The sequence below is a fragment of the Gouania willdenowi genome, chromosome 8 (assembly GCF_900634775.1).
Source record: "Gouania willdenowi chromosome 8, fGouWil2.1, whole genome shotgun sequence".
Lineage (NCBI taxonomy): Eukaryota > Metazoa > Chordata > Actinopteri > Blenniiformes > Gobiesocidae > Gouania > Gouania willdenowi.
Window position 1 is genome coordinate 7,433,702 of NC_041051.1, and position 12,213 is coordinate 7,445,914.

Sequence of the window (12,213 nt, forward strand, 5' to 3'; positions counted from 1 at the left end):
ACTCCGGATATCAAATTTAAGGATTAAGGGACTTGTCAAGGTCCCACAATGATTTCGAATCAGCAACCTTTCGGATACAAGCCAGCTTCCTTAGCAGCCACCACTGGGTTAGGGTGAGGGAAAATGGGTTAGGGTTAGGTTGGGTTAGGTAGCGTTAAGGTTAAGGTTAGGGAACAACACTTCACTCATTGAGTGCCATTTATGTCTATATACGTTATTTGGTTTAGAATTCACTTCTGAAAATGTGAATTGTGTTTTGCGGCTGGGGTTGCTCGGAAACAGTGTGACAAAGGTCGCCCGTGAATATCGAGCTTGTACCATGTAGGTGGCAGCAGTGCACCTTTGGATGAGAGATCACCAGTGATGGGCAGAGCTCAGAGGAAGAGGAAAAGAGTTTTACGCAACAGAAAATGGCGCTACGAGAGTTGATACTGAAGTTCCCACCAGCTCACAGCAGCGCACACTCAGAGCAGAGCTACTACTTGGACTATTGAGAGTGTTGCGATGGTGAGAGAAAACGATCAAAAAACGGGGCAAGCGGGAGGAGGAGGAAGTTGTGAGTGTGGAGAATGACGGGGGGAGAGACTTAGAGGAATGCCAAAATACAGTAAGAAATCCATTCAACTCTGACCTATATAACAAAAATAATAATCATTTTGCCATCAAAAGCCTGGTGTCAGTGTTATTTTTGTGTTGAAGTGTTACTAAAGCAAAAAAAAAAATGTTTCAAAGTCACTAATAAGCTTTTTTTCAGAAAAAGATGTTTTTCTCAGCTTTTTGTCACAAACTGGCAATTTGTGTGAAACTTGCCTCTATTCAACTGCTGATGATGGAAGAATGAAACAAGCTAGAAATGAAATTACAGTCTAATCTTTCAGAAGTTAGTTTAAGTTTTTAGATGTCAGATTGTCATAGGACAAAATATTCTGTGGGTCTTGAAAAATATGTGAAAATCATCTAAAACGCCTGCCAATATGGGGTTGGTTGCTCTGAAAATGCCTGGCAGTGAATGAGTTAATGACAGATGTCATGACACCTTATTCATGCTAATGACAGATGATGACAGCGTAATGTCAGCCTTTATGTACAAAACTTCAAGTGAAGTGTTACCATTTGTTTTTATCATGGCAATTAAATATTCAATAGCACCATGAAAACTTACAGGATGCAGTTTGATAAGATTGTCTTTGACGCTGAACAAAGTTGAATCCTCAAATTCAGTAACCAGCAAAACTATAGTGAAATTCTGTAAACCAGAGAATTAAAAACATGCGTTACAGATACGAGCAATATCTTTTTTGTCTTGTTAATGGATGGCCTCAGCTCGTCAAGGGCAATCAGTGAGGGAGAGAGAAGGGAAGTTGAAAGTAGGGCACTGTTATCTGGCCTCTTTTTACCAAGCACCTAACATCAGAGAAAGAGAAAGAAAGAGCTTTGAACAGGAGAACAGTACAGGAGGACACCAGCAGCGACGAGAAAACACCAGAATCAGCCTCACACACGCACACACACACACGAAGAAGCAACATGTTCAAAGAGCAAGCAACCAAGGTCAAGATCACGTCCGTGGTCATCGTCGTGGGCATGTCAGGGATGTTGGCGGCAGTGGTGACCGACCATTGGGCCGTCCTAAGCCCCAGGGTTGAGAAGCTCAACACCACCTGTGAGGCGGCCCACTTTGGCCTCTGGAGGCTGTGCAAGAAGAGCATCTTCATGGTGGAAGAGGACCCACAGGGCAAAGGCTGTGGCCCTATCAGCTTACCTGGAGGTAGGGGGCGTCTCAGTGTCATCATGGGGGAGGTTTTTAGTTGATCATAAGAATAATAGCAGAAAAAACCTTGGGTAAATGTTATTATTATTTTATCTGGACGTGATGAACAGACATCTGTGTTTCTTTTGTCACTTGCGGGTAAAGTAAGAAAAACCATGCTTGAGTGATGTTTAATGATTGGAAATATTCTTTTGCAGAAAGTCAGTATTGGTGTTTTTAAAAATATGGAAAAATATGTTGCTGTAGTAATCATAATTTAATAGTAATTGATTTCAGAAAATGTACTTTGTAATTGTAATTGGTATGGAAACTCTATAAAAATGTCAATTACAATTTAAACGCAAAACTGGGGAACGATGATATGGTTCTACATATATTATATGTAGTACACAAAAAATAAAATCTAGGGGTATAGTGACAAAGTGAGAAAATATTAAAACCAATATTTTCATGGATAAAGAAGCCTAACAAGGTAACAATTAGATAATAAATAACAATATTAATGTATTTTACAGCTGATTTAGGAAGTGCGTCCAAACTGACCCATTATTATAAGAGATGCTAACAGAACGCTAACACAAGAGGAAGGTTATGTTTTATGGACTAATTTATTACAGGCTCAGTCATTTTGATTAATTGAATTTGAACTTTTATTTAGAATTGTAAGTGACATTCAGGGAAAAATAATAACTGTAATTTTAGTTATAATTGGAAAATGTAATCGACCCCAACCCTGGTTAGAGTTGGGTTTTCTTTGCATTTTTTCTTCTTTATCTACCTTCATAATGTAATACAACCCTTTATACATGATGGTGGCACATTTTTACAAACATTAGCTTGTGACTATACACATTTACACACTGCACTGTGTTTTTGTACCGAAGGTTTGATGTGTGCTTTTTGTAGAATGATCATTATCTGTCACAAAGGAAGGCTGAGCCGATTACACAGGGTCCAACAGCTGAGGGCTGCTGCATTCTTTAGCTGCCACTTTTACCATGTTGAATTAATGCATAGCCTCTTCAGGCAAAACAAATGTGAAATTAAAGTAAAAAATAAAAATGTTGTTTACCTTACAGTAAAAAGTATTTTTCAGCAATATTTTATTTGTCAGTACTTATACATAAGCTTTTGGCACTTTATCATTCATTTGTACCTTGTTATTCAGTTTACCTTACTACCTCCTTGTTTTCTGCGTGGGTGTGTATAAATATTATCAGTGTTGGGCAAGATGCTTTCAAAATGTAATATATTACATATTAGTAGTTACTGTCATTGAAAAGTAATTAGTTACATTACAATATTACTGTCTCTGAATTGTAATGCGTTACACTACTTTTGAGTTACTTTCACCAAAATAACCGCAGAAGTATGACTAGCATTCTAAAATGCTAAAATATAGTTTATTGCAGCTGATTATACAGTCCACTCCAAAAGTATTGGAACGGCAACGTCAATTCCTTTGTTTTTGTTGTGCACTGAAGACATTGGGGTTTCATATCAAAATAGTAAATGGACTTGATTTATGTAGCACTTTATCCCCACATTGAAGCAGTCGCAAAGCGCTTTACATATCAGCTCATTCACCCAATCACTCTCACATTCACACACCAGTGGGACAGGACTGCCATGCAAGGCACTAGTCAACCACTGGGAGCAACTTAGGGTTCAGTGTCTTGCCCAAGGACACTTCGACACATAGTCAGGTACTGGGATCGAACCCCCAACCTCTCGATCAGAAGACGATCCTCTACCACCTGAGCTACGGTCGCCCCAAAAACATGAATATGAGACAAAAGTTCAGAATTCCAGTTTTTATTTCATGGTATTTACATCCAGATGTGTTAAACAACTCAGAAAAGAGTACCTTTTTCTAGTTGCTCAGGTGTTTCCTTTTAGATTGATTGCTTAAACATTAAATACTTCTTGTTTTTGGCTTTGGGTTTCACCTGTGAAAACTGTATTTGCTGTTAAGCAAACATGAAGACCAGAGAGATGTCTATGGGAGAAAAACAGACAATTTTGAAGCTGAGAGAAGAGGGAAAATTGATCAGAGCTATTGCAAAAACATTGGGTATTGTCAATACAAAAATTTGGAATATCCTGAAAAAGAAACAAATCTACTGATGTATTGAGCAACAGACATGGAACAGGTCGGCCAAGGGTATCAACAGCAGTTGATGACAGAAACATTGTGAGAGCTGTGAAGAAACACCCAAAGACAACAGTCAGTGACATCACTACCAACCTCCACAGGGCAGGGGTGAAGGTATCACAATCCACTGTTTGAAGAAGACTTCAAGAGAAGAAATATAGAGACCATACCACAAGATGCAAACCACTCATCAGCAAAAAGAATCTGAAGGCCAGATTAGATTTTGCAAAGAAGTACAGAGATGAGCCATGGAAGAAATTTTATGGACTGATGAGACCAAGATGAACCTCTACCAAAGTGATGGAAAGGCCAAAGTATGGAGAAAGAAAAGATCTGCTTATGGTCCAAAACACACAAGCTCATCTGTGAAGCCCAAGTCATGGCTTGGGCTTGCATGGCTCCTACTGGAACGGACTCACTAGTCTTTATTGATAATGTAACTCATGATGGTAGCAGCAGAATGAATTCTGAAGTCTACAAAACCATTTTGTCTGATAATTTACAGAAAAATGCATCCAAACTAATCAGGAGAAGCTTCATCATGTAACAAGACAATGACCCAAAACACACTGCCAACACAACAAAGGACTTCATCAGGGGGGAAAAGTGGAAGGTCTTAGACTGGCCAAGTCAATCACCAGACCTTAACCCAATAGAGAATCATGCATTTTACCTCCTGAAGAGGAGACTGAAGGGAGAAACCCCCCAGAAACAAACAAGAACTGAAAAAGCATTTCAAATGAAGAATGCAACAGTCTGGAGAAGTCAATGGGTCACAGGCTTGATGCAGTTATTGCAAGTAAGGGTTATACCACCAAATATTAAATGTTATTCACTTTAAGTTATTTTAATAATGTCTGTTCCAATACTTTTGCTCAGGTGAAAAGTGGGTGGGTTCAAACAAAAGGTGCTCTGTCCTGAGTTGTTTTACACATCTAGATGTAAATAAAATAAAAGCTGGAATTCTGAACTTTTGTCTCATATTCATGTTTTTGATCTGAAACCCAAATGTCTTCAATATACAACAAAAACAAAGGAATTGACCTTGTCGTTCCAATACTTTTGGAGGGGACTGTATATCCAGCGGAGGATGATGTGGTATAGCATAATGACTGTGGAGCCTACTAACAACTTAATATAATATGCACAGTGAAGACTCATGGCGCAATAAGTAACAATGACCGTCAGAATCACAAAAGCAGACAAAGTTAAAGTCTGGTAAGTTATGATACAGACATCGTAAACATTTAAAGTCTAGGCCCATTCATATAAAACATATCTAGAAACAACTATAATGTAACCTATAGTCTTATCACATGACAATCTCTTTCTTTTTGTCTCTATTTTTTATTCTCTTTTAATTAAAGGTCACAGCACACAGCTGGTATGCACTGGGATTGGTAACCTTTTAAATGTCGCAAGTTAATTTACAATATCTGTCGGCTTTTTTAGTGCGCTGTTTTTTATTGCTGCAAACATGGTGACCAGTAAAATTGTAACACTATTTTATATGAGGGCTCAATACAAACAAGCCACGAGATAACATGACCACCAGTCAAAATGTAACACTATTTTCTGAGCCCTACAAACCAATCATGAAGTCTATAAATAGAAACAATAACTAAGCACAAAAATGTGTCATTTTCAACTGCCGTCAATATGGTGGTGGTGGCAGCTCCGATCAGGTCTGCTATTGTTTTTAACTGCCAGCTAGTAGCATTTCTACTGTGAATGTCTCTATAAAAACAACTTCTAAACCAAAAACTTCTACAGTGCACATTTAAAAGCAGGAATCTGATCTGCATGAACCTCAGTCTCAGCCATACTGACTTTTTGTTGCTGTTTGTAATAATAACAAGCTAGCCGCATGACCCAATGACCATACTGTACGTTATACTAGGGGGTAAAGGGTACTGAGTACCCAGAGCCCAAGGCAGTGGGGGGGGCTCAAGCTATCACTCCCTTTAAAACAGTGCAAATGGTACAACCCACATGTGCTTCTGGCAATGAGCGGGAAATAGACAGCAGCAGGAAAGGAAAACCAGGTTGTTGAAAACACAAAGAAAGAAAGAAAGTAGAGGGAGAGAAGGTGAAACGAGGGAAATCAACTGCTTACTCAATTCTTCAGAGGTGAGCTTTAAAACACATCTTTTTTAGGCAATATATTATTTTAAATGAAACCACGTGAACTCCCACGCATTTAAATGCTGTAAAATTCATTTTCCTCGTCAAATCTTGATTGTCTATGTTATTGTGAATAAAAAAGAAAGGTTATATTTAATAATGCAAGAATACTAGTATAGTGTGCATAACTTACAGGAGGGGCCCAACAAGATGGTTTGTATACAGGGCCCACATGTGGTGCTACGCCCCTGGGTACCACTCTCTAGGACAACGTTAGCTTACTTTGTCATTGCTGGCATTGGTGGGGATTTTGCCAACAAACTTTTTAAAAGCTGGTGATTCCACTGTTGACAGAAGCTGCATATCCTCCACCACATACTCCAGTCTCTTCACTCTAGTAGAACACAGGCCGAGAGAAACTTCATTTCTACTGTTTTGTCTGACTCTTTTCAGCACTTTCATCCTCTGCTCTCTCTCTCTCTCTTTGCCGCATCTGCATCTCTCTCTGTCAGCTTGGTGTTAGCGTGGCACCGGTCCAGGTGTTTCTTTAAGTTACTGCTGCTGTTTTTCACATCTCATGTTAAAATGCATTGTAACGCACGTTACTGAGATTTGTAACGGGTATAATTTTATTAGTAATGCATTACATTACTGCGTTACTCCCAACAGCGATTATTATTGTCAGTGTTGTTTTCATTTATTATTATTATTATTATTAGGGGGCCAAGCCCGCGGGGCCAGGGAACCGCGTATGTAAGCATACGCGGTTCCTAGGATCAGCGGTGCTAGCAACCCTATTGTAATCGTAAGGGTTTTTATTATTATTATTATATTTCCTTGGGTAAAAGTGGTGCTGCAGGCTAAACCGTGCAAGGTAGGGCGATGCCCTTTGGTGGTTGGGTCCAAAACCCCCAGGGGACCTTGGACGCAAAAATTCACATATGTCCGCCAGCAGGTGGCGCTATAACAAAGGTCAACGCGTTTTGGCCAATATCTCCCACACCGTTTGTTGCAAATTTAAAACCTTCATATGCACAGATTCCTTGAATAGCACTGAATCACCTGGGCTAGGCCACGCCCATTTCCGCCTAAACTTTTCTCGGAGCAAAATTGCAAAAACTGGAAAACCTTCTTTTTCGAAATCCTCCTTGGGGTTTTGTCCAATCAGCGTGAAACTTGGCACGTAGAGTCTTCAGTTGGACGTGATGTACAGTTAACTAAATGAGTTTGTCCGGGTAAATTATGCGCAAATTACTAATGAGTAAAGTTTTCTAGCTAGCAATAAAAATGCGAACTGGTGCATATTTCGGTCAAAATACATGCTAACAACACCAAATCTGAGATCCTTAGTTGCCATGTGACTGTGAAGAAATGCACCAAATTTGAATGATATAGGCCACTAGGGGGCGCTACAAATAACAAATATTTATTTCTCTTAAATGGCAGGACCAATTTTTACCAAATTTGGAGGGTATGATCTTGGGTCCCTCCTGAGGCGATATCTAAAATTTATTCGCGATTGGTCAAAGTGGGCGTGGCTCATTACATCAAAACATATAAATAAACAAACATTTATTTCAGCTGAATCATTATGTTGAGGGCTGTAAAATTTACAGGGTAGATGTAGAAGACCACACAGACCACCCATACCAAAAATTGCGCCACTAGGTGGCGCTATATTTGCAAAAACTTTTTAGCTTTTAACTTTCACAATTTAATTCACATCTTCATAAAATTCATATCCACATGTTTCCTACACAGATTCGCATCTTCTGACATAGGCCACGCCCACTCCCACAGCACATTGCTCTTTGTAAGTCACTACACATCAAAAACCTACTTTTTCAAATTCCTCCTTGGAGTTTTGTCTAATCGGCATGAAACTTGGCACGTAGAGTCTTCATTTGGACCTGATTTAAAGTTGATAAAATAATTTTATTGGCTCAAAATATTTGCGAATAATTACTGAGTAAATTTTTTTAGCTAGCTTTAAAAATGCATAACTGCTGCATATCTCGGTCAAAATAAATGCTAACAACACCAAATCTGAGATCCTTTGTTGGCATGTGACTGTAAGAATATAAGAAATTTTTTTTATAATTTATACCACTAGGGGTGATGCAAATTTGGGAAATGTATATCTCATAAATGGCAAGACCGATTTTTACCAAACTAGGTGGGTATGACCTTGGGTCACTCCTGGGACCGAATCTCGAAGTTAATCGCAATTGGTCAAAGTGGGCGTGGCTTATTACTACATAACATATAAATAAACAAACTTTTATTTCAGCAGAAGTGATATGATGAGGCCTGTGAAATTTACAGGGTATCCATAGAAGAGCACACAGATCACCCATACCAAAAAGTGCACCACTAGGTGGCGCTATAATGGGTGCAAATGCATTTTGGCCTGTAACTTTCACACTTTAAATCACATCTCCCAAAACTTCATATCCACCTGTTCACAGCGAATGGCACGTTGGCCTATGTCCTGACGCTCGCCACGAGCCCGTCATCCTTCATGACGTACTTCCACGGGCTCCGCGAAACCTGGGAGCCGAGTCGCGCGGGAAGGCTTGGCCCCTTTCATAACTGCTTGCAGTTCTAGTTAGTATTATTATTATTATTATTATTATTATTATTATTATTATTATTATTATTATTATTATTATTATTATTTCTTTAATTCTTTATATGGCGCTCTTCTAATTACTCCACAGGGAACAATAAAGTTTTTTTCTGATTTTGATTATAAACAGAAAGTAGCTAGTCCAGTAAAAAAAATTATCTTATTTAAATGATGTATATATATATAAAATTTTTATTTATATATATAATTTTTATTTATTTTTTTTTAAATTTTTAAATTTTAATTACTTTATTAATCCCTGAAGGGAAATTACATTGTACTCGGTTATTTTTAGTGACATGCTTCTCACACACATAGGTCCAAATCTCACACATGCACAAACAGGACCTGTGGACATGTATTAATGGAGAGATGTCAGAGTGGGGCTGCTTTTACAAAGAAGGGAGCGCACCAGGGCAGTGTTGGGGTTTGGTGCCTTGCTCAAGGGCACCTCGACAGTGCTCGAGAAGTGCCCTGGCACTTCTCCAGCTACCAGAACAACTTCCGTATTTTAATCCGCATTGGGACTTGAACCGGCCACCCTCCGGTTTCCAACCCATGTCTCTACGGACTGAGCCTTTGGGGTAAATCATAATTGTAATCATGTAATTGATCATTAATTACAATTATGATGTAATTATAATTGTAATTTTGAAATCTGTTGTTGTAATCGTAATTGAATTGTAATTGATTTCAGATAATTCACTTTGCAATTGTAATTGGCATTAAAATTCTATAAAATCTGTCAATTACAATTTAATTAAATGCAAACCTGCTGAACTGTGTAACAGTTCTATGCTTACACACATGTAGTTAATAATTATTAAAATATGTTTCAACTTTTCTCACCACCTGTCACTTCTCTTCAGGATCCTTTTACCATTTAAAAACATTTAAATTTAGTGGTATTAGACACAGATACGATACAATCAAATATGGAAAAAGGACTCCGACGCCCACACCAAAAATATTAATACCAACATTTTCAATAAGTAGGAGGCCTAACAAAGTAACCAAGAGATTAAAAAAAAAAAAGAAAAATTAGATGATTTTTTTTGGTGTATTTTAGATAGATAGATAGATAGATAGATAGATAGATAGATAGATAGATAGATAGATAGATAGATAGATAGATACTTTATTCATCTCCAAGAGAAATTCACAGTTCCAAGATAAAACTGTGATAAAACTTCTTTTACAGCTGATTTAAGACATCAAAGCAGACCTGTTATCATAACAGATGCTAACAGAAAGCTAACACAAGAGGAAGGTCACGTTTCATGGATTTGTTTAATAAACGCTCAGTAATTGTAATTCATTCTATTGAACTGTAGTAATTGAGAACGTAATTATAATTGACATATATATATATATATATATATATATATATATATATATATATATATATATATATATATATATATATATTTACAGTATAGACCTCCTTCCTCCATTAAATAGCTTGTCTCACAGGCTCCAGGCCGCTTGTGCGTGCTTAGCAGCCGAACTGGGAGATTTTACAGCGACTCTGTCATCGACTTATAGCCTGCGGCTCCAGCACCTCAGGATCAGTACAGGCCCTAATGAAGTGTGGCTTCCTGCTCCAGCTCATGAGTTAAAGTACACCCAGGAGGGTTGACAGAGGCTGGAGGGAGAAAACAGCCATTTACTCCATAGAACAGACAGGGATGCCTCTGTTGGGAGGTGAAGATAAAGTTGTTTGAGTAGAGAAGTAAGGAGACGCTTTCAGTGAGCTGAGATGATACTGTACAAAAGACATGGGCAACTGACGGCCTGGGGGGCCATATGTGGCCCTCAATCTAATCTTGAGTGGCCATAGAAGTAAATGCACAAAATGAGTTAAAAACACATAAAAAATTACAGAAACTAGACAACATAGATACACAAAATGACTCCAAAACCACACAATGGCAAAAAAATAAATAAATAAAAAATAAAAAACAAATGAGAAAAAATGTATAAAATTACAAATCCACAACAAAACACAGAAAACGGACACACAAAAAAGCCTCCAAAATCACAAAATGACAACAAAAATTCACAAATTGGCACATAACGCTCAAAACAACCAAAAACACACATAAAACGACAGTAAAATCAACAGAAAGTGCAAAATGAGAAATTAAATTACACAAAATGACTAAACTAAACAAAACAAAAAAATACACCAAAATCACATGAAATGACAACACAAATGTATTGTTCTTTTATGTATTAATGCTCAGAATGGTAATTATTCTAAATGTTGAATGTTGATAATGTGGCCCTCGAATCAGAAAATCACTATTTTGTGGCCCCGCTGTGAAAACAGTTGCCAACCTATGCTGTACACAGGAGTGTGACATCTCGATACGGCGATATATCGCGATTTCTTTCCGCACGATCGATTATTGATATGCCCCCTGTAAGTATCGATTTTTTTTGATTTTTTCAAAAAAAATTAAATTTTTAAAAACATTTTTTTATTTTTATTTTTTTTATTTATTTATTTAATTTATTACATTTTGTCACTGTTTGTCGAAGGAACCAATATATTTTTTACTGGAATATTGCACTATGATGGTGTCACTGGTAAGAAAGACCCTATTTTTTGTTTACAGAAAGCACTATTGGAGATACTTGTTCGTTTACATTGGTATGTTGACACTTATTTACAGAAATGTTGCACTAAAATAGTGTCACTGTTCATAGGACACTTTTTCAATTTATTGTCTTTCAGAGATGTAAAATAAAAATTGTATTTTTTCACTTAATCTCTTCTTTCTTGTTATGTCAAAGATCAATTTCTGACCAATATATCGATAATTGCAGTATCGTCATATCGTGAGATAATCATTATCGTGAGCTTTGTATCGCGTATTGTATCGCATCGTGAGGTACCCAGAGGTTTCCACCCCTGACACAGACTGTGGCCTATTGGAAAAGACATACACTTTCACATTCGTCATTTTTCTTCTTTAACCTTGAATATATGCTTTAATATTATAAAATAGAGAAAAACCAACACTTCATACTGAATTTTAAACAAATACCACTTCAATTAGATCAGTGTTTCTCAAATGGTGCTACATGTACCCCGAGGGGTACGAATGGCACTGCAGGGGGTACTTTCAGTAAAAAAAATATTATTGTGCTAAATATTACCAGTAACTCACAAAATGACAACAAAAACATGCAAAATAAGAGAAAAATATACTGATTATTAAAAAGAACAGACGAACAACAAAAAAAACACAAAATGACACACACACTAAGAGAGAAAAATACTTACTATTATTATTATTATAACACAGAGAAGTACAACAAAGAAAAATACACGAGATCGCTGCAAAATACGCAAATATAAGAGAAAAACATACAAAGCGACATAAGAAACAACTAAACAACACCAAAAACACACACACTAAGTGAAAATTATTTTAATTAAATAATAACAACACACAATAGAAATAAATCTATTCCTTTTTATTTTATTCTTAATACTCCTATTACAACTGGCAAAAATTTTTATAT

General features: G+C 37.1%; 1 protein-coding gene across 1 annotated transcript in view; it reads left to right on the plus strand.

Annotated features, from left to right (window-relative positions):
- Positions 1-1,445: 1,445 nt before the first annotated feature.
- Positions 1,446-12,213, plus strand: part of LOC114468616 (voltage-dependent calcium channel gamma-1 subunit-like) — a 30,998-nt gene continuing 20,230 nt past the window's right edge. The window contains exon 1 of the mRNA XM_028455616.1: positions 1,446-1,768. Coding sequence (XP_028311417.1) covers positions 1,528-1,768 — 241 coding nt within the window. The 5' untranslated portion in view covers positions 1,446-1,527. The remainder of the gene's footprint in view (positions 1,769-12,213) is intronic.